Source organism: Tetrao urogallus, assembly GCF_951394365.1.
Source record: "Tetrao urogallus genome assembly, chromosome: 16".
Lineage (NCBI taxonomy): Eukaryota > Metazoa > Chordata > Aves > Galliformes > Phasianidae > Tetrao > Tetrao urogallus.
In genome coordinates this window covers 10043770-10067841 of record NC_136829.1, presented here as the reverse complement: position 1 = coordinate 10067841, position 24072 = coordinate 10043770, and the positions used below count along the sequence as shown (strand labels likewise).

Sequence of the window (24072 nt, the reverse complement as noted above, 5' to 3'; positions counted from 1 at the left end):
CACACGTCTCAAGGCACGTCCCTGCTGATGCACGGCCCCAATGCTGCAGCAAAAAAGTGCCACCCGATGTCTGCTGCCAGGCCCTGCTGTCCCCTGTCCCTTCCCACCTCTCCAGGCTGCCTGCACGGGACGAGCATCATTGGGAACACCGTCCTGGGAGGCTGCAGCCATAGGGGTCCAAGAGCAGGTGGGGATCCAATGCCGGCTCTGCTTCTATTGCACTTTTCTTTTGCTCAAGCATCACCAGTTTTGCACAGAGGTGGAAGGTTGGGAGGGGACGTCAGCAGGGCCCCCCCCCGGGCACGGGCACAGCCTCAGGGGTGTGTACATGGGCAGAGGGGGCGAGAGTGGTCCAGCTTGCTCAATCCTGCTTGTTTTCCAGTGTGAAACAAGGTCCATGATTTGCTTAAAGTGGTTAATTGGTATTTCCTGTCTTTTTTTTTGACTTTTTTTTTTTTGTTAAAAAAAAAAAAAAAAAAAAAGGGAGTGAGAGAAGGAAGGGGAGGGGGGTGGAAAACTGGGAGCGACCCCCACCCTGTTACCCTGGGCTGTAAACGAATCCTTGCAGATGAGTCTCTGAATGCTCACTTCTCGGGCACCTTGCTGACTCCCCCCTTGCGCTGGCTGGGAGCTTTGGGGCCACGCTCATCTCCATCGGAGCTGCATCGGGAGCCCTCCCAGTGCTCAGGGCTTTTCTTGTGATTAGTCTTTGCTGCCACGCTCTCTCTGTTCTTCAGGGATGTTTCCAGAGGCCTCTCCTTGGGTTTTCTTCCTCTTTTCTTCCCGTTTGTGCTTTTTTTTTTTTCCTCCTTGCTGGATGAAAGCTGCTCCCTGTTTTTCTTTTTCCGGGCTGTTTCTGAGGAGGTTCGGAACCAGTTCTGTGTCCACGGGGTTACAACAGAGATGGTTAGCGACTGGCCTTGGGCTGCCTGAGGACCTTCCTGCCCTCTTTCCCCACATTCTCACCCCCCCATGCCCCACTGCTATCACCTCCCCAAGGGCACACAGACTGGCATCAGCCTGTGGGTGCTGGGGACACCGAGCCCCTCAGCCTGGGATGCCAAAACTGTGCCACGCCACCACGTCACCACTACTGACGGGAGCTGCCGTGCTCTGCTCCTTGCTGGAGAAGGAAAGAGCCAGCAGGAGTGCATGGCAGGGACCTGAAAGTGGAGCTTTCTTACCTCCGAGTGAGCCTTGATGATGTGGTACTTGACCCCACTCTCAGAGCTGAACTCCTTCTGGCACAGCAGGCAGCGGTATTTGCCCACCGAATGCTCCCCCTGCAAGACAGAGCGCACTGCTGCACCCCACGCTGAGCCAACACACCCCTCCCTTCTCCTTCCCAGCCAAAGCAGGCTGACACTTCAACCCAGAAGCAACAGAAAAGAAACATTCCTTTCTAAAGCACCAGAACTGCCACAGCTGCACCTTCTGCTCCGCACGCAGCGAGTGCTGGCCGTGCAGCAGCCATAGCTGTGCTGGTGCTGCGCTGACACGGCGTGTGTCCGCATGGCCACGTGGGCTCATTTCCTCACTGTCAGCAGATCTGTGATCTACTGGGACTGAGCCCTCAGCTAATTTATGTCCGACAGGCTCACCTAATTTTCCTTTTATGCTGGCGAGGAGACGCAGCCACTGCTGGATTTCTGTCATTAGAGCCCTTCTGGGGATGACTGATCTCCCGGCTCTGCCGTAGTTCACGACTCGGGGGAGATAATGTGTTCTCTATTGACGAGGGGTTTATGGATGGGCCTCTTCAGGCAATATATCCACTCCGTGGGGATTTCCCCATAGCTGGCTCTGCGCCGTAAATCCGCAGCTAGACAGGGTTCCCGTTTGGGAGACAGGCAGGATGTGGGCAGCCTGGCCCCATAAATCCTCATGTAAGGATCATCTTGGCCCATGTGAGGGTGGGCTGTGCCTGGGAGCCTCCTCCACTCTTAGTGCCCAGCTGTGCTGTGGGCCACGCCAGGCTCACCTGACCTGGGGGTGCAGCTGTATACAAAAAACGTTCTTCCAACTGCTGGCTGCTTTCTGTGCGCAGCATCAGAGCAGTGGCAACAACGGCAGCTGGAAAAAGGCTCCATTTTCTCCCTGAAACCATTTGCTGGTTCTGCATGCCAGCAAAGGAACTGCTGCAGCCTCCTGAGCTTGTACTTTTATCCTGGATGAATACTTCTTCTGCCGGATCTCTGCAGCCCACTTTCTAAATGATCTCATTAGGGGCTGATGTTCCAGCTAGTGCTGGAGGAGTGCTGGAGTTTGTGTTCTTAATAACGATGGGGTATTTATTGGAGCTGCCTCCTGGAAGCTGCATTCAATGGAAGCTGCAGCTGGAAATGTTTCAGGGTATAAAGCTTTATGAGCTCTTACCCAGTTCCCTATGCTGAGCATTCCTCCCGCAGTGGCTGAAGGCAACCGGAATCCCACACCAGGTGCTGGCCCCGGCCACAGATGAGTTGGGAGCTGCAGGAGCTGTGCAGGGGCTGCTATGCGTTGTTCTGGGGTTTGCACAGGAGAGAGCTCTCCTCCAAGGCTCAGGTTTTGGTTAAGTCCTCTCTGTGACTTCCATCGGGCAGGACGTGACACCATGGCTGTGGGTGTGATCCTGCCCAGGATGGCGCTGGGCTCTGCAGCAGTGCCACAGCTGGGCAGTGACATGTTGATGGCAGCGTGTCACTCAGCCAGCCCTCTCTGCAGAGCTCATACCCTGCCCTCAGCCAGGGCACTGCAGGCAGCTTCCACCCCTCCCAGTGCTGGCTGGAAGCCACAGGGATGTGGTCACAGTCCTTTAACCCATGTCACTGTCCCTAGGAATGCTACTCTCAAACGAGCCGTGGGCATGGAAGGACAAAACCAATGCCACCATCGAGCCAAACCTGTGAAATGAGGAACCTACCTTGTTGCAGTTGGCCAGGTGAGCTTTCAACCCCGAGACGCTGGAGTAAATGGCTTCACAGCACTGCAGAAACAAACAGAGGAGGGTTTTTGCCATGATCCCTCATCTCTGTGCTTTCCTCCATCCCACGTCCAGGAGCCTGCTGTGCCAGCAAGGCCACAGGTCTGGGCTGAGCAGCATGAGGTTAATGCTCTGCGAGGCACCCAGGGCTCCGGTCACACGTTTCCTATTAGTGCTAATGGGAGTCATGTGGCCACATCCTTCTACAACGAGCTGAAAAATGTCTCCCTTAAATGTCTCCGTGAAAAACGTACATTTGGGAGCAGTCAGGAGGTCCTGCTGGGCTACAGGAGTTCTTGGAGCCACAGCAGACGCTTAATGAAGGAGAGAAATCACCCGGGCAGCAGCATGACCAGTTTCTGAGCAACGTCTTTTCAAAGTGCCTGTGTATGACATTAATTAGGCAGCGCGTCTCCCTCGGCCTTGTGGTAACAGTTTCGTTCAAATTTCCCATTACCAAGGCTTTGTTTCAGATTATAAATCACTGGCCCAGCACGAGGGTGGAGTTCATCTCCCTGCGAGCTCAGGCCAAGGCTGTGCTTTACAGCGAGATGGAGCACACATACCATGTCCTGGAGGCCTTTGCCTATCCCAGCACTTCAAAAAAAGAAAAAAAGAACATATAAAAAGACTTAAAACCAGCTCCAGCTTTGCTCTGGGAAAAGCAGGTTCGGTGCAGAAAAAGGCTTAGCACAGATTGTGCAGCCTTCCCCCAGTGCTGGTGCTGAGAGCTCCCCACAAGCAAAGTCCAAAGCACGTGGTGCAGCCTGACCCCGGTGCCAGGGACTGAGCAGCACTCAGGGACTCAGGGACTGAGCAGTACCCAATAAGAACCTGACACTGGTGGGTTTTTGCCCCTCAAACTCCCCCTGCCTCCTGCAGAGCAAAACCAGACTGGTCCAGAGAAGAGAAAAGGTGCTCACGTTATTGGGACAGTTGATGTGGCCCTTCTCCTTCACTTCATTCTTCCAGCTTTCCAGCAGCCTTGGATTCAGCTTTGGAAGTCCTGGCCGGGTGTAGTTGAGCTGCAAACAATGGGAGATGATTACTGGAGTGGCACACACCGGTCCCATCCTTGGTGGAGTCCTTAGGCAAAACCAAATGGGTTTTTGCCCCTACCATGGAAGTAAAGTGAGGCCAAAAATGCTTTGGGAAGCTGCCCTACAGGATGTCACCCCCTGGGAGTGGCTCTCCTTCCACCAGTGAAGGGACAGGACAGCAGGAATAGCAGGGCAAGAACCGTGGCCACCTCTGTGGTGACAAAAGTCTCTCGTGCTCCTGCTCCCTGGGCACATACCCCAGTGCTGCACGGGGCCAGGCCCTGTGCTATTGGTGCCCTGTGTCACAGCTGCCCTTCGGCCATGTTTCATAACCCACAGAACAAACAGCCCTGCACACTGGGCAGAGGGGATGATGCCAAGTTTGAAGAGCCTGCATGGCTGCCTTCCACCCAATAATGAGCAGAGCCTATTAAACAATGAAAGGCTCTTGTGTCTCTGCCTCTCCTGGCAGGGCAGCTCTTCCCAAGTGCTTTTAATTACTACTTTATTAGTGACTTGGAGGTTTAGCACAGCGGGCTGGCCCTTCCCACTCTCTTTCTGCATGTTCAGCACACACAGGAGCAGCTGTGGCACCTCATGCCCAGTGCCCGCTGTGGCACACGGCCCTACCTGTGGCTATATGCTCCATGGGGCTGCAGCACAGAGCTGCCCTTGGCCATATGTGCGCCAACAGGAGCTCTGCAGGGACGCTGATCATGTCCTCAACTCCCAATTTGCTCGGTGGCAGAGCATGGCAGGGTGAGCTTACAGGTCGCAGTGAGTGGGTGCAGGTACCTGAGCAGCTCTAAGGCCCTGCAGCTCTACTGGCACACTGATATATCCCTGCTCTCCAGACAGGAGACGTGCACAACCACGCTTGCAGAGAAGTGCAAACCCAAGCTGTTTCATCCAAGTGTGCATGTCGAACTCTGCACTCCCGTTCCTGACAATGCAGGGAGGTGGCTGGCTGTATTTGTTTCCCAGTTGTGACTTTTCCTGGACGTGCTGATAAGCAGCAGATTTGCCTTTGTCCAGCTGGGTCGTGCTGCTCCAAAACCTCCTCCTCCTTGCCACTGAGCCTGAGGTACCAGTGATGGCGAGGGTTGGCTGTAGATGTTGTCACATCAACTCAGGAGGTCCCCTCTGCCCTCACCTCGGCACGCAGCCAGGGAAGGGAGAAGGGGCAAAAGGACTTGCGAAACGGCGGTAGGGACGTTACTAAGGATGGATGTGGAAATATGCCCCAAGGCCTGGTGTGCTGTGGTTCTGTCGTGCTCTGCAGCCACGAGGATGCCAGCAGAGCTCTTTGAAGCACTGGGATGGTGCTCGTCAACCACTCGGGGAAGGCAATGCCACCTCCGGGGGAGAACACAGGGCTCCCTTTTTGTCATTGATGCTGAGAGCTGGGATGCCAGCCGGCCTCCTTAATTAAAAGCCAATCAATCCCATGAATGAGCAAACATTAATGGTAACCGCACACAGCCCCAGCAACAACCTCTCCCTCTGCGTGTCCCCAAGGAGGAGGTGGGGGGAGATGCTCAGAGATGCGGATTCCGCTGCTCCGGATCCCACTGCAGAGAAGAATCCCTCCCCGCTCCGCTCCAACAGGCACTGCACAATAACATGCACATCCCACGTCTTCCCAGGGCGCTGCGGTTCTAGGAATGTCAAAGCCATCTTTATGTCTCTATTAAGAAGGAGCCCCAGGCATGGAATATTTTATTTTCTACCATTTATTTTCCTCAAACAGCCCGTAAGTGAAAATCTTCATGGCCAAATCGTTAAACGACTACAACTGGTTTTGGCCACGGCCCATCTCCCCTGAACAGTTGAAGGATGCTAGGGTGGGAAGGCTCGTTCTCTTTGACTGACAGTTTTATTTAATTAACTTTCATATTTCCATCCTCTCTGCTCCCCAGACAGCTCTCCCCTTCCCCAAAATATATTGCAACAAATGAGAACCATGTGTTCTGCCTCGGCCCCAGCCAACATCTTCCCCTCCAACAGACCTGCCGCGGTACGGGGTCCTCAGCCCCTCGGGTCGCCCCGTGCTCCTGCCCCACGGAAACCACAGCTCATTCCATCCTGGAGGCAAAGCCAAAGCACAGTCGGCGGTGGGCTGGAAGCTGCTGCAATGCACAGGGCAGCTCTGCCACCCAGCCAGGGCTCTCGAGAGAGGGCAGGGAGGAAGGACAGGTCCCCGTGTGGTCCTCACCTGAACTTGCACTGGGATCTGGCTCAGCTCACCAGTGAGATGAGTTTGCAGGGCTCAGCCCAGCTTCAGGACTTCTGCGGGGACTGCAGAGCCATTGTGTTGGGAGATAGACCTCAGCCAGATTTTTCTGGTCTAGAATGTATTCTGGTTCCAGTATGGGGTTTTCTTAAAGACTCGAGCCCGCAGATGACTTTTGCCCTCCAGCTTTCAAACTGGCCTACACCAGCCCTTTGCTGAGAGCAGTGACTCTGCCAGGACTCACAGCCCTGGCCCGCCTGGCCACGTGTGAGAGCAGCCTGGCACCGCAGTGCCATGCAGACCCCGTGCCATGAGCAGACCCCAAAGGCTGGGGATGGGGTGGCTGTGTGCCCCCCTCTGCCCCTCCCTCCCACCACATGAACCCAACAGCTCTGGCACAAAGCTCATCTGGGACCAGACCTTCCCTTCTCGCTGCAACCAGAAATGAGGCACCCCACCTGGAGCTGTCACCGATTAATAACTCATTAACCCAGCAGTCTAAAGCAGCTTGAGTAGAGCAGGCAGGCAGCTCTCTCCAGGAGCGAGCACAAAAGCAAACTGTTCCCTGAAGAGTCCAGGAAGGACCAGGGTATGGAGCCAGAGCACACTGTGGCAAAAAGACATCCTTCCCCTAAAAACCTCTGAGAGCACAAGCTGTTTCACAGGGATGCAGAGAAAGCATCAAACCATGTGGATCAAACCTAAACTGGGTTTCCACAGCGTTTTATCCCATCTCACCTCTTCTCTACGGGGCTGCTTCTCTGAAGCCAGCCTCCAAAAAGGGTCAGGGCATTCCTCTGCAGACAGGGATTGCAGGGCCCAGCCCAGGTGGTAACTCCCAACCTCTCGCCCCTCCTGCCCAAAGCTGGAATCCTCCCGCAGCACAGGGGCAGAGTTGAGCCTTACAGTAGGTAGGTGTATGGTACAGTGGGTAGGGTGCAGGATGGCTCCAGCAAAGGCCAGAGGAGACTCAGAGGATCGGCAACATCTTCATGGAGCTTCTGAAAGGGGATTTTTCCCAGAAAAGCAGCAGGGGTGTGTCCTTCCCCATCTGACATCCTCAGCAAGCGGCCGTTGTGAAATACCCCATCTGTTTCAGCTTATCCAGAGGCAAATAAAGATCAGTGCGAGAAAATAAGACTCCAGTGTATATTTAGAAGTGCTGGATTTGGTTAGTGCAGAATGAAGGCATTGCAGGGCCTGGGATCTGAGCAGCAATCGTTTATTCTGATGCCATTGCTTTGGTGCGAAGGAATCCACCCTCCTGGGAAAAGGCGAATGCATCTCACCATGGGCCACCAACGGGATCCGGAGCCACAATCCCTCCCCAGCCAGGAACAGCTGTGGCATGAGGGTTGCAGTGGGTCACTGGGAGCTTGGGGACAGAGCTCTGAAGCAAACGGCGAGCAGCCTGGGCACATCCAACCATTGCTGGGAGCTGCCTGGAGCTGGGAAGCATCGATCCATCTGGGATGCTGCAGATCTTGCAGAGATGGCATTGGTGCAGAGGCAATCTGCTGCTGGCCCCCAGCATCTCACCTCTCCCTGGGTCCAGCGAGGGGCCTGTGGGTCGGCAGCATATATCCAACAACTGGAAGCAGCCCGTGGGAAGAAGAGGTGGCGGCGTGCTGGGAACCATCTGCCCTGGTCGTGGTTGGCCTGCATTTGTCTTGCTGCAGCCCCAGCAGCTCTGGGTTGCCAGATCCCTCGGAAGGACTGCCACAGCTTGTGCTCAGCAGCAGTGCTGGAGCAATGCAGAGGGACGCAGGGATACAGGGATGCTGACCTCTGCTCCTGCGCAGCCCAGGGCCGGACCCACTGCAGAACAGTTCTGCCAGCACGGCTGAATCTGATCCTGAGGAAACAGCTATTTTTGCTGTATTTGGGGGATGCTGGAATGTTTTTCCATACACTTAACTGAAGTACTTTTTAAACACAAGCTGGTTCTGAGCGATGCAAGGTGCTACCCAGCAGTGCTGGACCCAGCAGAGCTCCCACTGTCTCCCACCTCCCCCAGCACTGCGCCTCAAGAAAAGATGGCACAGACTGAGCAGCTGATATTTGAGAATGTTGTCAAGGAAACGTGACAGCCACTGCAAGACGTGCCCAGAGACAGACACTCACAGCTACACACGCATTGCTCCCTGCACTGACCTCAAATTTATCTGTGCAACACAAGCCTGGCACAGCTGGGGACAGCAGGAACAGCAGCACGTGCAGGGCTCAAGGTCCCACTCCTTCAGACCAAGAGCCTTGTTTGCCACCTGGGATCTGGTCCAACTCCCCTCTCTCTTGCTTTTCAACCCCAGTCTGCTTCCACCATCCTCCCTGCATGTTGTTTTCTTAGCACTGATGTGGGGCTCACATTAAACAATCAGACTCTGAACATGTGAAACGTCTCATAAAAAGCACAAAGGAATGTCATGGTGCAGCTGTGCCAGGGGCTGAAACCTTTCTGATGTCTTTGTACACTCACACATAGGTCTGGTGTCCAATACCCAAAGTCAATAGAAAGGAGGAAAAGAAGAATGAGTGAAAGGGGGAAAGACAGCACAACACCTCTCCTCCCTGAGGACTGCAGAGCATTTAAAATGAAACAGCTCCTTTGGGCTTGGTTATTTTTATGCTATAAATGCATTACAGCTGAAGTCATCTGGAAACACACTGGGGAAATCAAAAGTGCTCAGTGAGCGCTAGCTCTAAACTTCCAGTTCTGCTCCAAGACAGGTGGTGGCACCACGGCCTGATCCTTCTCTAAGCTGGGCACCTCATGGAGATGCCAGGACACATATGAATGATGCCAGTTTGTTCGTGTGCTAGTTTCCTGCCTGCCTGCTGCAAGTCAGTGAGCTCAGTGCCTCTGCAGGACAGTGTGCCAAGAGCACACACTGCAGGACAGCACACGACAGGCTGCAGTAGTGAAAAGGCACTTCCACTGCTAGGTGGGCTGCTCAGCACTACATTTACCATCACTGCTAATTCACTGAATACACAGCATACGAGACATGTGAGGGCTCAGCCACCTGGGGCCACGCTGCCCTTCCAGGATCTCTGTGTACACCCAGCCCGAAACAAGGAGAAAGCAAATCCTCCTACCCGCTTAGTTTCGGGCACCAAGTCGTCCTTCATCCTCCGTTTGGTCCAGTCCCTGGCGAGCTCATCCTCTGCTATCTCCTGAAGGTGGAAGACGGCCACTTGAGCCGACGTGCGACGGATGCGGCCACTCGGGGTCCTTTCAAAATCCTCTATGGGGGTGGGCTCTGGCTTCACCTCTGGCTCCTCTGGCGGCTGCAAAAGAGATATTGCTATGAGCAGGGGAGAAGAGGTAAGCTCCAGTCCTGGGATGCAGACACTCAGGCTCAGGTTATGTGTTTGCCAACCTGCTGTGTGCTGGAGAGGGCTGCAGAAACACCAGCACGCCAAGGTGGGGGCCACAGGCACACACACAACTACCTCCTCCCACCGCCACCCAGCCTAAGCACTGCTGATGGCATTCCTCCATACTCTCAGGCTTCTCATTTGTACAAACATCCCCATTTATTAGTTACAGGGTTATCAGAGTCAGATGCAGTGCCAGCAGGGATCAACAGAACAGAAAAGGATGCTCCCCAGGGACAGATCCCGCCACCCCAGGGCTTGTGAGTAGCTGGCCCTGAGGACACAGTCTGATATTTTGCAACCAGGGATGGAGAGCTGGCTGGAGGACAGAGGAATTACTGGTCACTCCCCTCACTTAAAAACAGCTCCCTGCTTTTTGTAGAGGGGCAGGGAGAGCTGTTGCTTGCTCCCCACCTAAACTGCATGGTACAACACACACGCGTGGTAATGTGAATGGAGAGAACATCAGTCTGACGTCTGCACCTGCCTTGCCTGGCCCGGCTCTGCCTGGCTCGCTCCTGCCCACAGGCTCTGCAGCTCTGCAGTCACCCCCAGGGAGGGATGGCCCCACTTCTCGGGTTGCAGAGGTGTCTGGGGGGCTCACTGAGGCCGGGTGTTCTGACCGTACATGGTAATCGTGGCCAGCCTTGGATTTGTATTTCTTCCCGCAGTGGGGGCAGCTGAAGACAGGCTTGTCAGCCTCGGCGAGTTGCTTCCCACAGCGCTTCTGGTGGTACTGGTAGCCCATCAGGCTGGAGAAGTTGGCTGCGCAGCCCTGCAGAGGTGGGGCAAAGAGAGGGGTGAGGGAGGGCCGTGACAAAGCGGTTACGGTGCCATCGATCTGGGCACGGCTGGGACACGTCCTGCTCTGCAAACCCCTCTGAGACACGGGGGATCACCAGCCCCGGTGACACGGAGAGGCAGAGGGAGCAGTCCCAGTGCCCCGTGCTGCCTGCCCTGCTCTGACACACAGACAGGGCTCCCCAGACAGACAGACAGACGGCGGGCAGGGAGCAGCGAGTGGCAGGCAGGCAATGCCAAGTATGCTACGCACAGAGCAAACCAGCTGCAGAGACAAACCTCAGCCACACGCCCCTGTTACCTGTTCGTGACTTGTCTGCAACCGCCTTGTCACCATTTCGGTGCTGTTGGGTTGATTTTTACACTGTGCCCAGGACACCACCAGCAGCCCTGTGCCCCTTGCTGGGTTCAGGAGGCAGAATTTGGCCTTCAGTGCTCCTCAACCCGCTCTGCTGTCACCCTCTTACTGGGAGCCAGAGGGACGGGGGTGGGGACGGGGACAGGGACAGCTGAGCTAAGGCAGAACCGTGTGCAAGGTCGAGCACACCGAGGGATGCCCAGAGGACACACGTCCCCTCTGCACTGGGACCTCCTTCCTTCTTCTCAGAGAACAAGAAACAGGAATCGTTCTTATACCTCATTGGGGCATTTCAGTTTTCCCATCTGCTTTAGCACTTTCCTCAGCCTTTCCCGCTCTTCCTGTTCACCAAGGGCAGCGGTTTCCACAGGAACAGGCTGGAAACAAGGAAGTAACAGAAGCGACAGAGTCAACCATTTACTCATGTCCTCTGTGCCAGGAGTGGGTGGTACAGCCCTGCCTCACTGCAGCTGTGAACCTCGCGCTGGGTCTCCCACTGCTTTGAGCCTTTGCTGTTCAACACCAGATTTGCTCATGCATTTTCTGTGTTTGCACTGAAAGGGTTAATTGAGAAATGGACGAGCAGTTCCTGCACCAGCCAGGCTAAAGAGCAGGAGATGAATGCACAGGTTAAAGACAAGTCACAACTGGTAAGCATGGGACATGTAGAAATATGGTTATGCCTTGCCCTGGTATCTCACAGGCAGACACAACTGGCTTGTTAAGCACAGCACCAAAACAGCTGCCTGCCAGACTTTGTTCACAACCAATTTTATTGCTATTTCTCATGTAAATGGTGGAGAGCAAAACATCGGATTTTGAGACCTGTGCAAAGCAGAACCCACCAGTGCTGGGTGTGCAGGCACAGTTTTGGAGGCAGAGCTTTGCCACTCAAAATCCACCTCACCATACTCTGAATCTTCCGCCATTCTGGGATTTGAATTCCTGTCTTATTTTTCCATTCTCTGCTCTATTCCCAGGGATCAACATTAGTTTAACCAGCTGCCTGGGAATGAATGGCTTTGCTTAGCAAGGGTAAGGCTATCATCTGGACTAAGCAGCATGCAGGACACTGCAGAGATGGTGTTGTGAATCTCTCCTTTGTAAAGACGGAGGAAAGTGGACAGCTGATGGCTTTGTCTTCTGTATGTGCGTCTTTAGGAAGAGAGGAGAAATGAGGTGTGAGATGAGAGCTGCCCAGCTCTCTTACCTTGCTGACGTGTTCAGCCATGGTGTGGTAATTCAGCCCAGCTTTGGACTTGAACTGCTTTTTGCAGTGCTGACACTTCAAGGCGTCCTGCAGCTGAAGGAATCAGAGGCAAGTCACCATGGAGGCCCCGACACCTTCAGTTCTCCAAGGGTTGCTCATCAGTGAGCCCCATGGGCAGCCGCTGCTGCACCAATACCAGTGGTGGGACCCAGCAGACAACTCAGCACCCCGTCCTCCCGACCCACTTTGAGCCTGCAGTTCAGTTTTCTCTTTGTTGGTCTGGATCTCTCTGGAATTTGGATACTGTTATCAAACCCACGTGTCCCAATTTTTGGAAAACGTTCAGTTTTGCATGTAGATTTAAACCCCACTGGCTGGAAGCATCTGGACCTGATGTCTTCCTGGGAGAGGGTCAGGACAGAGAAGCAGCTTTGATCTACTGACATGCGGGAAGCCTCTTCTCTGCAGCCCTATTAACCATGACAGATGCTGGTGTATGATGTGCTTTCTGGGTGTCCGAACTGTTTAGAATTAAGACACTGCAGGACACAGTCACACATACACTTCTCATGTTACTCCACTGTTTGACCCAGCTTGGTCTCCTGAATGATGCACACACTGATGCAGAAGGGGAACTTGGAAAGTGAGTAAGCGAGTGATGACTTTTGCTGGGGCAAGTACAAGAATTTATTGACTCAAGAGGGGAATGCTCTGAGCTCTAGGAGACAGGATGTCTCAGCAGGGAGACTGCATTGCGATGGCTGTGGCTGTTCCTGCTCTTCCTGCCTGGAGGATGCTCCATCTTCAGCACAGTCCATTCACTCAAACCTGGCCTAGCAGCTGAAGGGGAATGCAGACAAGAGCTGAAAATCCCTCCTCATCACGGAGCTCTTGAAAACGAAACCTCACAGCAGCCAACTGGAAATGACTCACTTGCACCTCTGCTCTGATGGGTTAATCTTGTTCCAGATTGCGTCACCAATCCTAACAAGGTCAATGCTAAAAGAGCCTTAATTCAGCAGATGCCAGTGCCAGCCATTGTAGGGCTTACTGCTCTGGTTAACACTGAAGAACACAATATGTTCACATCTTAATAAACTATTTCAATTGGGATGCTGGCAGGATATACCTGCCCTCAACTCCTTCGGATCCAAGCATGTTGCAACCCTTCCTATCCCTTATTTCCTTTCCAAAATCTAAGGAAAGAAGGCAGACTCCAGCTAAGAAATTCTTCAATCTGATATTACAGCAGAGAACAAACGGAGAGGGTGCCTGCACTCCAAACTCCTTTCTGATGGGAGCAGCTCAAGGCACAGCTATGCCATAGGCTCATTGCAGAGATGCTGCTGGGAAGTGGAACTGCAGCCACACACAGGGACTGAACTTGTTGGGCCACAGACTGCTCTAGCAGAGATGCTGTGAAGCACCCCAGCTCCGTGAGTGACAGTTACCTCAGGAGGGACTGTGCCTCATGGGAAAAAGGAGCAGCACAGCTGTTCCTACAGCAGGAGCTTGCACATCCACCAGGGCTGGTGTGTCTGTTCTCACAGCCAGAGCACAGGTATGCCCTTTTGGGCAGGTCTGGCTCTCAAGGCCATTGTGATTCCACTTCCCCGTAAGCTTGGCAGGCTGTGCAAGCCCCAATTCCTTGGCTGAGCACCCACAGGCCTATTTATAGAGGGGAAGACAGACCTGATGGCTCTCAAAGATCTGCATTCGGTAGGCTGGCTAGCCTTGCAGCCCACACGGAGCCTGCTTGGCTAGGGAGCTGCTTGGAAAGCACAGAGATAGGAGATAAAACGGCCAAGATCCCCATTCCACCGAAGCCAGGACACTAGCAGAGGCCTGGCATCAATGTAACGCATGGTTTGGAAGGGATAATAGCCTCTCACTGCCATATAAATAGTGAGGCACAGGCTGAGGAAGCATTTACAGAAAATGAATGTGGAATCAAAGCTGAGCAAAGTATTTTCAAAGTGGGAGGCATTGATCCCACGTTGGCTTTCTGTGGCAATGGCTCTGCCCCACACCAGGTGACGGATGAAGACGTAATCCTTTGCTCTGATGGATGCTGGTGTGGCAGAGAGACAATTTTTCACTGCACCATTACTAAACTTCTGCATCTCGACAGTCTGCTCGAGCACACTGAGGCTTGGGATCTCACTGAGACATGCTCTCATTCAACCACAATTTATCTGGCCTGATGCAAGGCATGGCACAGAGTGAAATCCTGCAGCCAGGGCTCTGTAGGAGGCCAGATTAGAGACAACCCCAACAATCTCTCCAGCCTTGAAACTATTCATTTAGCTACTAGAAATACCCAACTCTGCTGGAGATATGGCAACAAGGGGCCAAGACCACAAAGGGATTCTGAATTGATGAGAATTAGGTGTCTATATCCCCCTGTGAATTCGTATCAAAGTGAGGCAGCCAGCTCTCTGAAGACGACTAGCAAGTGCTCTATCAGCCACAGCCCAGAACTGGTTTTAGGAATACCAATATGCATTTAAAAGCAGCGCATGCACACAGCCAATCCCCTCCAAAATCCAGATCTGTGTGACTGAGTATGGCAAGCTCTTACTTTCTGGCAGACATCCATATGCTTTTTGAGCCCAACGATGGTTTTCCTGGTTATAACACTGCAGGTTGGACAGGCAACTTCTCCCTTCTCACTGATTTCCCGCTGCCACTGGTCCTCGGGATTTGCTGGTGAGAGAGAGGAGGGAGGTGTGACACCCAGAGACAAGCAGAGAGCACCTCTTTCACAAGCCTGGGTTGGTCATGTTGAAAGGCACTGAAGCAGGAAAGTTTGTGATGTTTAAAAGACAGATATTTATACGCATGGGCCAAACCAAAGCTGGAAACAAATCATGCACGTGTAAACCATGCCGGTCCCTCTGCTCCTGCAGGTGCAGCAAACAGGGCCAACGGGTCACTGATGTGGGTTACCTGACCTGCTGGCATTTGGTGGCATTTCACATTTCCAACTCCTGCTGGTATTCTGCATACTGGGAGTTACAGTGCCCCTCATCACCTGAACTTGCCCTGCTCAGAATGACTCCCTCTTGCCAAATAAAACAATTAGTGGAAGTGAAACAAAGGTGAGAGCCTCAGCTCCATTCAGATGTGTGCCTGGAAAGCTTCTCTGGCATTTCTCTTCCCAGCAGACAAACAAGCAGCTAGGGGAGTGTTGTCTTCCAGGCGTGTGTTTATTTGAACGGCCAGGTCCAGCTTAAAAACACCTACAATAAAAGACACATGCAGCCAAAACCTGCCCCCAGATCCAGATTTCATGCCGTGTTCTCAGCAGAACTGTGCTGGGTTTCATGCAAGGGAAGCCCGGTCTGAATAAAATCCGCCAAGTCTGTTTATTTGGAATCTTTTGCATGGCTGTGAGATCACAGAGTTGTTTATTTGAATTTGAAACCAGAGCAAGGTACTGCAGCTGTATTTATCTTGCACATCCTGCGTTCCTCCTGCTGTCAGAGCTCCCAGAGAAAGTCAGCCTGTGCTAGGTTGTAGGCTGCACCCTGAGGGCTCCAGGAAGATGCAGTCATAGTCAGTTATATGTTGGCATTGCTCATGGAGATGAAGTTACAAAAATGCCAGTATCCCAGGAGCTGCTTTGAACTGTGGTCACACTGAAGCCAGGTGGAACCAGGATCTGGCTGCTAACTCCCAGCACTTACAGCAAACCCATCTTATCCTCACAGTGACCCCCTTTCAGGATGTCAGCTGCGATATTATGGTCAGCCTGCTACACCTCAAAAGGACAGGAACTGCCTGCTCCTATTTGTAGTCTTGCGCTGGGTCTAGCTTCTGCTTTTGCTCACAAACCTTCATGAAAACTCATCCAGCACAGAGGCTGCCAGACCAGGAGGGAAGCAGGGATCACAGGCTGTGCAGGTGGGCAGGCTCAGTGCAGAGCAGAGGACCAAGCTGCTAAGCAGCCAGGCTGCATGCAGAGCTGCTGCCTCTGCTCTACCTCCACCAGCCTTACCTGCTGGTAGGTGCACAGCTGCTTCCTTCTTCACACCAGCTCCTGGAGGTTTCTTTTTCAGCTCCTCCATGTTGGTGCTCCCCTCCAGCTTCTTGGCTCGATGGGCTTTCGCCTTGTCCTCTGCTTTGACGAGACCTGTAGTGAGGAGGGACTTTCTTCAACACTTGCTTTAATAGCATCCAACCAACTTACACATAGCAGGAAAAATACTTCTGACCTAGGAACACTGAGATAGGTGTAGGTCTGCCAAGGCTGTATGTGTGGGACCACATTACGACAGACAATGTTATAAATAACTGGTGATGCTTTGTAAACTGAAATAATCATTTCCCTCAGTCCTCACAATTTAGGAACTACAGAAACACCATGGCAAAGCAGGCAGACTGCTTGTGGCAAGGGAGACCGGGAAGAAGACATCCTGGAGAGAAGGCAAAAGGGCATTCTGCAATAAACCAGAAGAGGCAATTGAATAGCAAGTCCAAGATATAAAAGGGATGCTCCTGCTGGTGAACTTGCACTGGAAAGGCTTAATGCTTCCTCCAAAGAATGAGGATTCCTTTTAGAAAACTGGACAAACTGGGTTCCCAGACACCATATCCCAGGACCTCTCACCACTGGCTCTCTACACAACTGTCATGATGGACACAGGTCTCTCCTGGTCCTGCTGGCTTCTGGGAAGGTGAGGAATGACAAAAGGGGAGCAGAGATGACCTGGCAACAGGTGCACAGGAAGAGGAAACCTAGCACAGTCCCCTTGGCTGATGGCAACCATCACTGAGCTGCCTGCAAACCAGAAAGGGCTCTGAAAGAATGAGCTGGGAGAGGAACTCGAAAGCAGGGCTCTCCATACATGCAGAAACAGCACCCCATGACCCTAGAGGCACCTTTGCCCCCAGGGAGCAAACTCTGTTGTGTTACAGATGGTATGCTGAACCACAGGGACACTGGGAAATGCCTGCTCTTGTTCAGTTTCCATTTGAGGCAGTAGACCATGGGGGAATGGGCTTATTCACAAGGAACCCACAGCAGACATTTCAGTCTGTGGCAGAGTCTCTGCGGGGAAGTTAAGGGAAACAAACCCAGACTTCCCAGGAGCCAGAGGACAGGAAATCTCAGAGACCACATCCCATCTGCTCTTTGGTAAGTGTGTTTAATTCCTTCAAAGCCATTAGTGCTTCTCCCCCAGGACTTGTACTGGAAGGTGCTGCCTCCTCCAGTGCCTAGAAACGCATGTTTTATTTCCTCAGTTGAATGAGTTTCATAGCCAGCATGAATCCAGTTGCTTTCAAGCTGGGGGTGTTCCAGGTTTCTTCCCTCCATACCCAGCTGGGTGTGCTGATGGAGCACGACCAAAGTCCCACTCACTCTTGCTCTGTCAAGCTGAAGAAGCCAAATTCTGAGTCTCCTCTCAGAAAAGATCCCAGTAATGCATCTCTTCACCCTTGAATTCATTTTCTGTAACGTGGGCAACCAGCACTGGAGACAGTCTGAGGAATGGATGTGTCACCATTCTACTCAGCAGAAATAATTTTCAGCTCCACTGGCAATACTGTGGCATCCCAAGCCAGAGATCGCCTGCCTCACGGCTCACTGGTGCCAGCAGCTCTTTACTCTGTGTTACAGACTTAACCAGGTCCTTCCCTCTCTTCCCTCATTTTCCAGGAAAGGCTCCCAAGAAGAGCAGTTTGGATTGGTAGCAATGATAACAATGTCACTGCCTTTCTTTTCCAATTTCCTCTTAGAGTCAAAGGCACCAGTTCCTCTGCCATGACATCTCTGTGCACAGTGGTTCCCACTTTACTTCCACCACAGGGAGGGCTCTTGGGGAAAGGGCTTGAAATGTCCCTGTAGCTTCTCCCTGAAATGTCCCAGAGTGAAGCTACAAACCACAGCTGATCCATCCATGTTACCTTTTAGTCCAAATGTTCCCGAGATGGACGGCTGCTCCCCCGTAAACTTCTTAGGAGTTTTCTGTTTCCTTCCTGACTCAAAAGAGAGAAACAGAGAGAGAGATTTGGTCAAATACCCTTACTGCCAGGTGGATTTCAGCTGTCCCAGGGCCAGGGCTGTACACACACTCCATGTCAGGAGGAAAGGGATCATCCCAAGGAGGCCTTTACCACTATGAAATAAAGGAGATGCTGAATGCAGCAGGCAGCCTAGTGAACACTAACAGGATTCTGCTTCACACACCACAAAACTAGAAGTCATAATACCGAAGGCCAATTCAATGACTGAAGTCACGGTTCTGTTCAGTGCCAAGAGCCTCACAAGCTAAGGTATTTGGTGCTGGTTCACTTGGGGAGCTGCAAGAAGTGCAAACCCATGCTATGACAGGGGTAACCATGGCCTGGCTCAGCCCAGCTCTGCCTGCCAGCCACACAGTGCTAATAAGAGCTTCCTGACACCCAACAGGTAAGGAAAATGTGTTTGTCACTCAGCCTGGTTTAATGCCACACTCAGGATAGAGAAGCTGACTAAGCAGCTCGCTATGCTGCAGGTAATTCAATCCACGTCCAACCCCACAGGTACTACAGAAATACTTCTATATAGCTACTACCTGTTTTTAACTCACAGTGAAACTCACTGCTGCAAGACACCACGGGAGCAAATTAGCAGGATGTTAAAAAAAAAAAGGCTTAATTACATCCAGAAACCTTCAGCAGCATTCACTGGATCACAACCCGGACCCTTCCCACGGGAACCCCCTCCCCTGGGCTCCTGAACCAGCACAGCCCCAGGCTCTCATCTTACTGTGCTTCATCCTCTCCGGGTCCTCCTCCTGCAGTGATGCCTGGCTGCCCCCCTGCTGCCCGCCATCCTTGCCACTCGAGGACTTTGCCGTGGGGGTGGCAGCTGCAATCGCCTCGGCTGCGGCGATCTGAAACTCCTTGCTCTCCCGGCTCTCCGCCGGGCATTCGCCATTCTCAGCATGATCCTGGGACACGGCTTTTTCCGTCTTTGCCTGTTTGGGATGGATGGTGGGGCAAGCTGAACTCTCAGCAGCTCTAGGGCAAAGCACAGAGGGCTTGTTTAAAGAGGGGTTGAAAGACAAATGTCCTGACACTTCTCCCCACTCCTAATCCCAGACCACGGGAATGGAGGCTTCCAGCCATCCCTATGCCGCTACCGCACAGCCCAGCCGCAGCCCGGTACCTTTTCTTGCCGCTGCTCTTCCCAATGGCCTTCTGCACTTTGCTTTCTGTTTTGCTGGCTGGCACTGGTCGATCCAAGTGATTCCAGAGACGATGTTTTTCCAACTGGGTTTTGGAACTGAAGGCAGCTTCGCAGTACGAGCAGGAGTACGTCAGCTTCTCCGAGATTGCGCCCTGTGTGGAGAAGGGAGAGAAAGGTGGGCGTGGATGTCAGACCTCAGCAAGGCCAGCATTTTTCTGGTGCAGTTATGGACACAGTGAGTAATAATACCCTTCCCCTCATGACAGCTCCCAAATGTCCACGTTCCCTCCGAAACCACGAGGGACCCACTTGTAAGCACCTTCCAGCCTGTCCCTGGCCCATCTGTGTCCTCCCCATATTCATCCCACGTTTCTCAAAGGGCATAAGGCCTGAGAGCAGCTTTACCCTGCAGACTGCAATGTAAAAGGCCACTGGGAACGACACATGGCCCTCTGGTCTCCTTACCCCTTGGCAGCGCTGATAGTGGTACTTCAAGCCATAAATGCTGGGAAACTCCAGCCAGCAGCCTGAATTGGGGCATTTCACCCTGGAGTGGGCTTTGAATTCATCCTTCCACTGGTTCATCAGTGGGAGCTGGGAACAGGAGAGATGAGAGACGCAGCTGAGCGATGAGCACCTCGTGCCTGGGGGTGCACCGCTATGTTCTGAGAGGTCCAGGGGCACAGATGGGGTTTCTGATCATCCCTGTCCACTCCCAGTCCCCTCCCAATGGTTTCAGTGCTCCCTCTCACCTGTGAAAGACATGGGGATGGAGCCACGAATTGCAGGCTCTGCAGACTCTCAGTTCCCCCTGAGAATTTACCTTGCTGTGCCTCCTGAGGCACACAGCGTGCTCCCGGCCAGGCTGGGGAATAAATCAGGCCAGAAATTGCCTGGGTGATTTAACTACCCCACATTTCATTCAGGTGGTAAATCACACTGTGCTCATTCCCTCACGACTAACTGCTCTGTGTGTTGTCCACGCCAGTGTGCTGGAATTAAACTGCAAGATTCTAGGGGGAATAAATCAACCAGTGCTCCCTGATCGTTAGCCAAACCTGAGGTGGCTGCGAGAGAAATGAGCTCATCTGGGAACAGCACTGGGAAGGAGAATTTGGAGGGGGTACTGCTCCCCACCAGGGTTTTTGCAGGGTGCTTAGCGATGCTGTGCACTCGCACAGAGGGGATACAGGACCCAAGATTCTGCTAAGCTCATTAACATGCTGCTTTGAAGACTAAACCACCTGAAAGGAAGGTTTAACAGAGCAAGGCTGACTGTAGTGGGTGGTGCAGGGAGCAAGGCAGAGGCAGGGACCTCATCTGGGCTCTTACAGGGATGTCTTTCAGTGCCTGGTTCTCGGCCTTGGGTCGTCCTTTCTTCTTGCCCTCGGTTTTGTCACTGGTTGCATTTCCTGCAAACAAATGTAGCAAAAGTCACCTTCTGCCCATCCTACACCATGGTGTCTGCCCAGCTCCAGGCTGCCCTGCAAAAGATGCAGATCCCCCTCTGAAGGCAATTCCAGCTTCCCTCATTGCAACTCAATGCAAAGTCCATGCACCTGCAGACACCTGTGCAGGAGGTGACTGAGCACAGTCCAGCTTCTCCTGCAGTTTGCAGACTGCTCTCCTTTAATTTGCAGAAGCAAAGCACTAAACTTTTTGAGCTGAAAGCCATACTCCTGTTTGAGTCAGATGGAAATCCTTCCATAACTATGCTACTTAGCAAAAGAAATCTGTGTGCTGAACCAGCTGTTGAAATCCCCTGTTCACTCTGCATGGTTGGTGGGACTGAGCTGCCCTGGGGCTGCAGGACACTGACTTCCACGGGGAGCAGCAGGAATGGGAATGGCAGGGGGTGAAGGACAAGTAAGGCAGTGCCTGGAGGGGCTCAGACCAGGAGGAGAGGTGACACGGACACCTCTGTGAGGGGCCATGGCTGTGTGTGCTCACAGCAGATTCTCACTGTCCCATCCAGAAACCTGCTCTGTTCAGCCAGATGTTGTCACCACTTCCAAACAGCCACAGGGATCATGAGCTTCCCAACGTGGTGGTGTGGGGCACAAGCACAAACACACTGAACTGTGCCAAGTCCTAGACTGGATACTGAGGCTCACAAGGACAGCAAAGTCCCGATTTCACCTAACTCACAACCGGAAGAGACTGAGCCAAGTGGAACAAACACCACGACAACTTTCATCAGGGTTTGTATGCAGAGCTTGAGGAAGTTTCTCAAGTCAATCCATTGTAACACTAACTTTAATCCTTCCTAGCTGGAGCAGAGTTCTGCTGTCACCCTGTGGGTCTGGAGAGCCTTGGTGAGGTGCTGCTGGGCAGGAAATCTATTCACTAGGACAATTTCAGTCTCACCAGACACATGCTCAGGTTTATCTTCACCATCAGAGTGCTGGCAGCCAGTTCACACCCCCCTGGCTCGGAAGAACTCCAGCACAAGCAGCCTCTCCCAGAGGACCCAGCCGTGCTGATGGTGCTGCATGACTGCCCTGGCACCATGGGTGCTCTGTGCTGCTCAGTCCCTCTCTTGTGCTCTGCTTTTAGAGTCTAACAATTGCTAAGAGAAACATTCCAAATCAGGGCAATTTCTGAAAATAGAGGTCAGGCAGTTGAACTGAAGTGATGGAAATAGCAAGAAATAGAAATGGCAATTTTCTGACATAGATTTCGGCACGACTCATAGCTTGGCTGCAATTGTACAAAAGCCAACACATGGACAAAGGAAGGGCCCGGGAGCTCAGACCGTGTTGTTACCCTGCTCCCTACTGGGGCATGTACAAATCTGCCTGCACAGGCACTTGTTGGCACAGCTCAAAAGGAGGAAGCAAAAGTAACAACCAAGAGGAATGAAAATTGCCTGTTCAAAAGCAAGGCGATCAAAGCACTGCCAACTCCTCTGGAGGCAAGCAGCACACGTGCAGAGCATCAGCATGGCTGTAAGAGACCCACCTGAATGGAGAGACTGCTGCAAGGCTCCTTAAACTGTCACGCTTTAAGCAGTGCTGAGTCTCATGCACGACATTCAGACTGAGGTCTGAGGGGGCTTAATGAGAGGGATCAGGAACGAAAGCCATTTGCTACGACAACAGAACCAAGCTGAAAAAGCATCCCAGAGAAGGAAACCCGAAACAGCTAGCAGAGGGCAGCTGAGATTAAAAACCTCAACTAACGCAACCTATAAAACACGCTTTCCTGGTGAAAATCAGACATGAAGAAGAGGCCAGAAGGTGCATCAGCAATGGCCCCAGCTCCTGAGCAACCAGAGCTCAGCTCCAAGCCTGGCACTGGTGGCACTCTGAAGCCAATCCCAGATTTCTCAGCAAGTGAGAGAGATTAAACAGAAAGCCAGTTACCTACAGAAGCCCTGCCAAAACCATAGGCTCTCTTCATTTTCATGCCTTCTGCCCCAGCGGCCAGAGGTAAAATAGCAAGCAAGACAATTTCCTCATTTATTTCCCAGCCCTCAGAAGCTGAGCCAGCTGGTTTGCTTCATTTTGGTACCCATAAAAGCATCATTTGGAGATGCTGCATCCCTCGGGAATCCCACTAACTCAGAAGGCCTCATCTGCAAGAGCTGGCTGTTCACGTACAGCACAGCAGCAACCTCTAAGGAACATAAAAACTCCTAAAAGGCCTCCCATCTGGCCCTGCAAGGCAGCCTCACTGCTCCAGAGCTGCAGGGAAGATCTTGCAGGCTCACTCCCCCAAACTGCAGGCTTTGGAGCAGCATTGCAGGGCTCATTCCAAAACTCTTTTAGAGTGGCTGTGAGGACTCCTGCTCACCACACCTGCCTTATGCCTCTTGCATTTTCAATTTGCTCTTATGTGCACGCTCAGACCACACACCCAGCTCTTCCTATGTGCTTATGTAGGGAAGGACCTCATCCTCCACGTGAAATGGAGCTACTGCACATCATGGGACTGTATGAGCTGGGAACCACATAATCTCACAACACAGCAATTACCTGCTACTCTTCTCCTTTCTTTTCTTCTGCTTTCCCTCCTAAATGCTTCAAAATAACCCCAATTCAGAAGATCCCAGAGCAGCCAGAAGAGTACACCCCTATCCAGCAGCCCAGCATGCCCACGGCCACAGCTTGCCTTAGGGACAGCTCTTCTTTCCTTTCTACAACTTCCACAAGTTTCAAAACTTTGGTAATGCTGCACATCAATTAAGTGGATGAAAGCTCCCAGTCCAGATGCCTCTCCATGCCCTCACTGACCAACTGCCAGTTGGGGACAGCATTAAGCCTTATTTACCCTGACAAAGGGAATCCCCATACTTGTTCCCACTCTCTCGGCACTTTCCCAGATACTGCAGCAAGGTACCTTCATCATTCTTCACTGCATCACTTTCAGTCCACGTAAATCAGAACGAAGGGCCGAAACGAAGTCTGCTCTACCTCTAAGGTGCTGATAAGATGCCACCAGCCCTGGTACTCTCCACGATCAGAGCCACATGTGAGCCCAACAGAGGGGCTGAGAGCATCTCTGCTCAGCAGAAGCAGACAGGAGAAAATCTCCTTCGGTCTGGAGATGCCTGAACAGTGAAATCCACCATCGATCAGAGCGACAGCGCATGGGTCCCCGAGGAGCTCCATGCAGGGGGTACGACACGGGAGGCAGCAGATGGCTGAACTCATTTCAGCCTTTCCACCCTTTCACATAACATTTAGCTAGCACCATGATAAACAGATTTAGAGACACCCATCTCGTTAGCCAGATGCTTGGTGAGATCGTCCCCTCCAGCCCATTCACATTCAGAGACAGAAAAGCAGTTCCTTACCCAGCCTGGGGAGCTCTGCTGGAGGGTTCAGCCTCGCCTCCGCCCTGCTCTCTTTGCTGGGTTTGGTGGAACCTGCAGTCTTCCTTCCACCTTTACAAGCATAGGAATCCGCCAT

At 52.6% G+C, this 24072-nt stretch overlaps 1 protein-coding gene across 3 annotated transcripts; it reads right to left on the bottom strand.

Annotated features, from left to right (window-relative positions):
• Nucleotides 1-584: 584 nt before the first annotated feature.
• On the bottom strand, nucleotides 585-24072 carry ZNF512B (zinc finger protein 512B; the record flags this gene model as incomplete). Of its 3 annotated transcripts, XM_079543286.1 has the most annotated exons (16): nucleotides 585-878; nucleotides 1185-1283; nucleotides 2903-2965; nucleotides 3886-3987; nucleotides 9332-9523; nucleotides 10101-10388; nucleotides 11051-11149; nucleotides 11983-12075; nucleotides 14564-14688; nucleotides 15983-16117; nucleotides 17893-17964; nucleotides 18737-18990; nucleotides 19139-19311; nucleotides 19625-19753; nucleotides 20492-20571; nucleotides 23958-24072. In XM_079543286.1, the coding sequence occupies 16 exons, from the start codon at nucleotides 24070-24072 to the stop codon at nucleotides 585-587; spliced, it is 2313 nt and encodes a 770-aa protein (XP_079399412.1). The 3 variants fall into 3 exon arrangements, with proteins under 3 accessions (XP_079399412.1, XP_079399414.1, XP_079399413.1); XM_079543288.1 differs by lacking the exon at nucleotides 11051-11149; XM_079543287.1 differs by lacking the exon at nucleotides 11983-12075.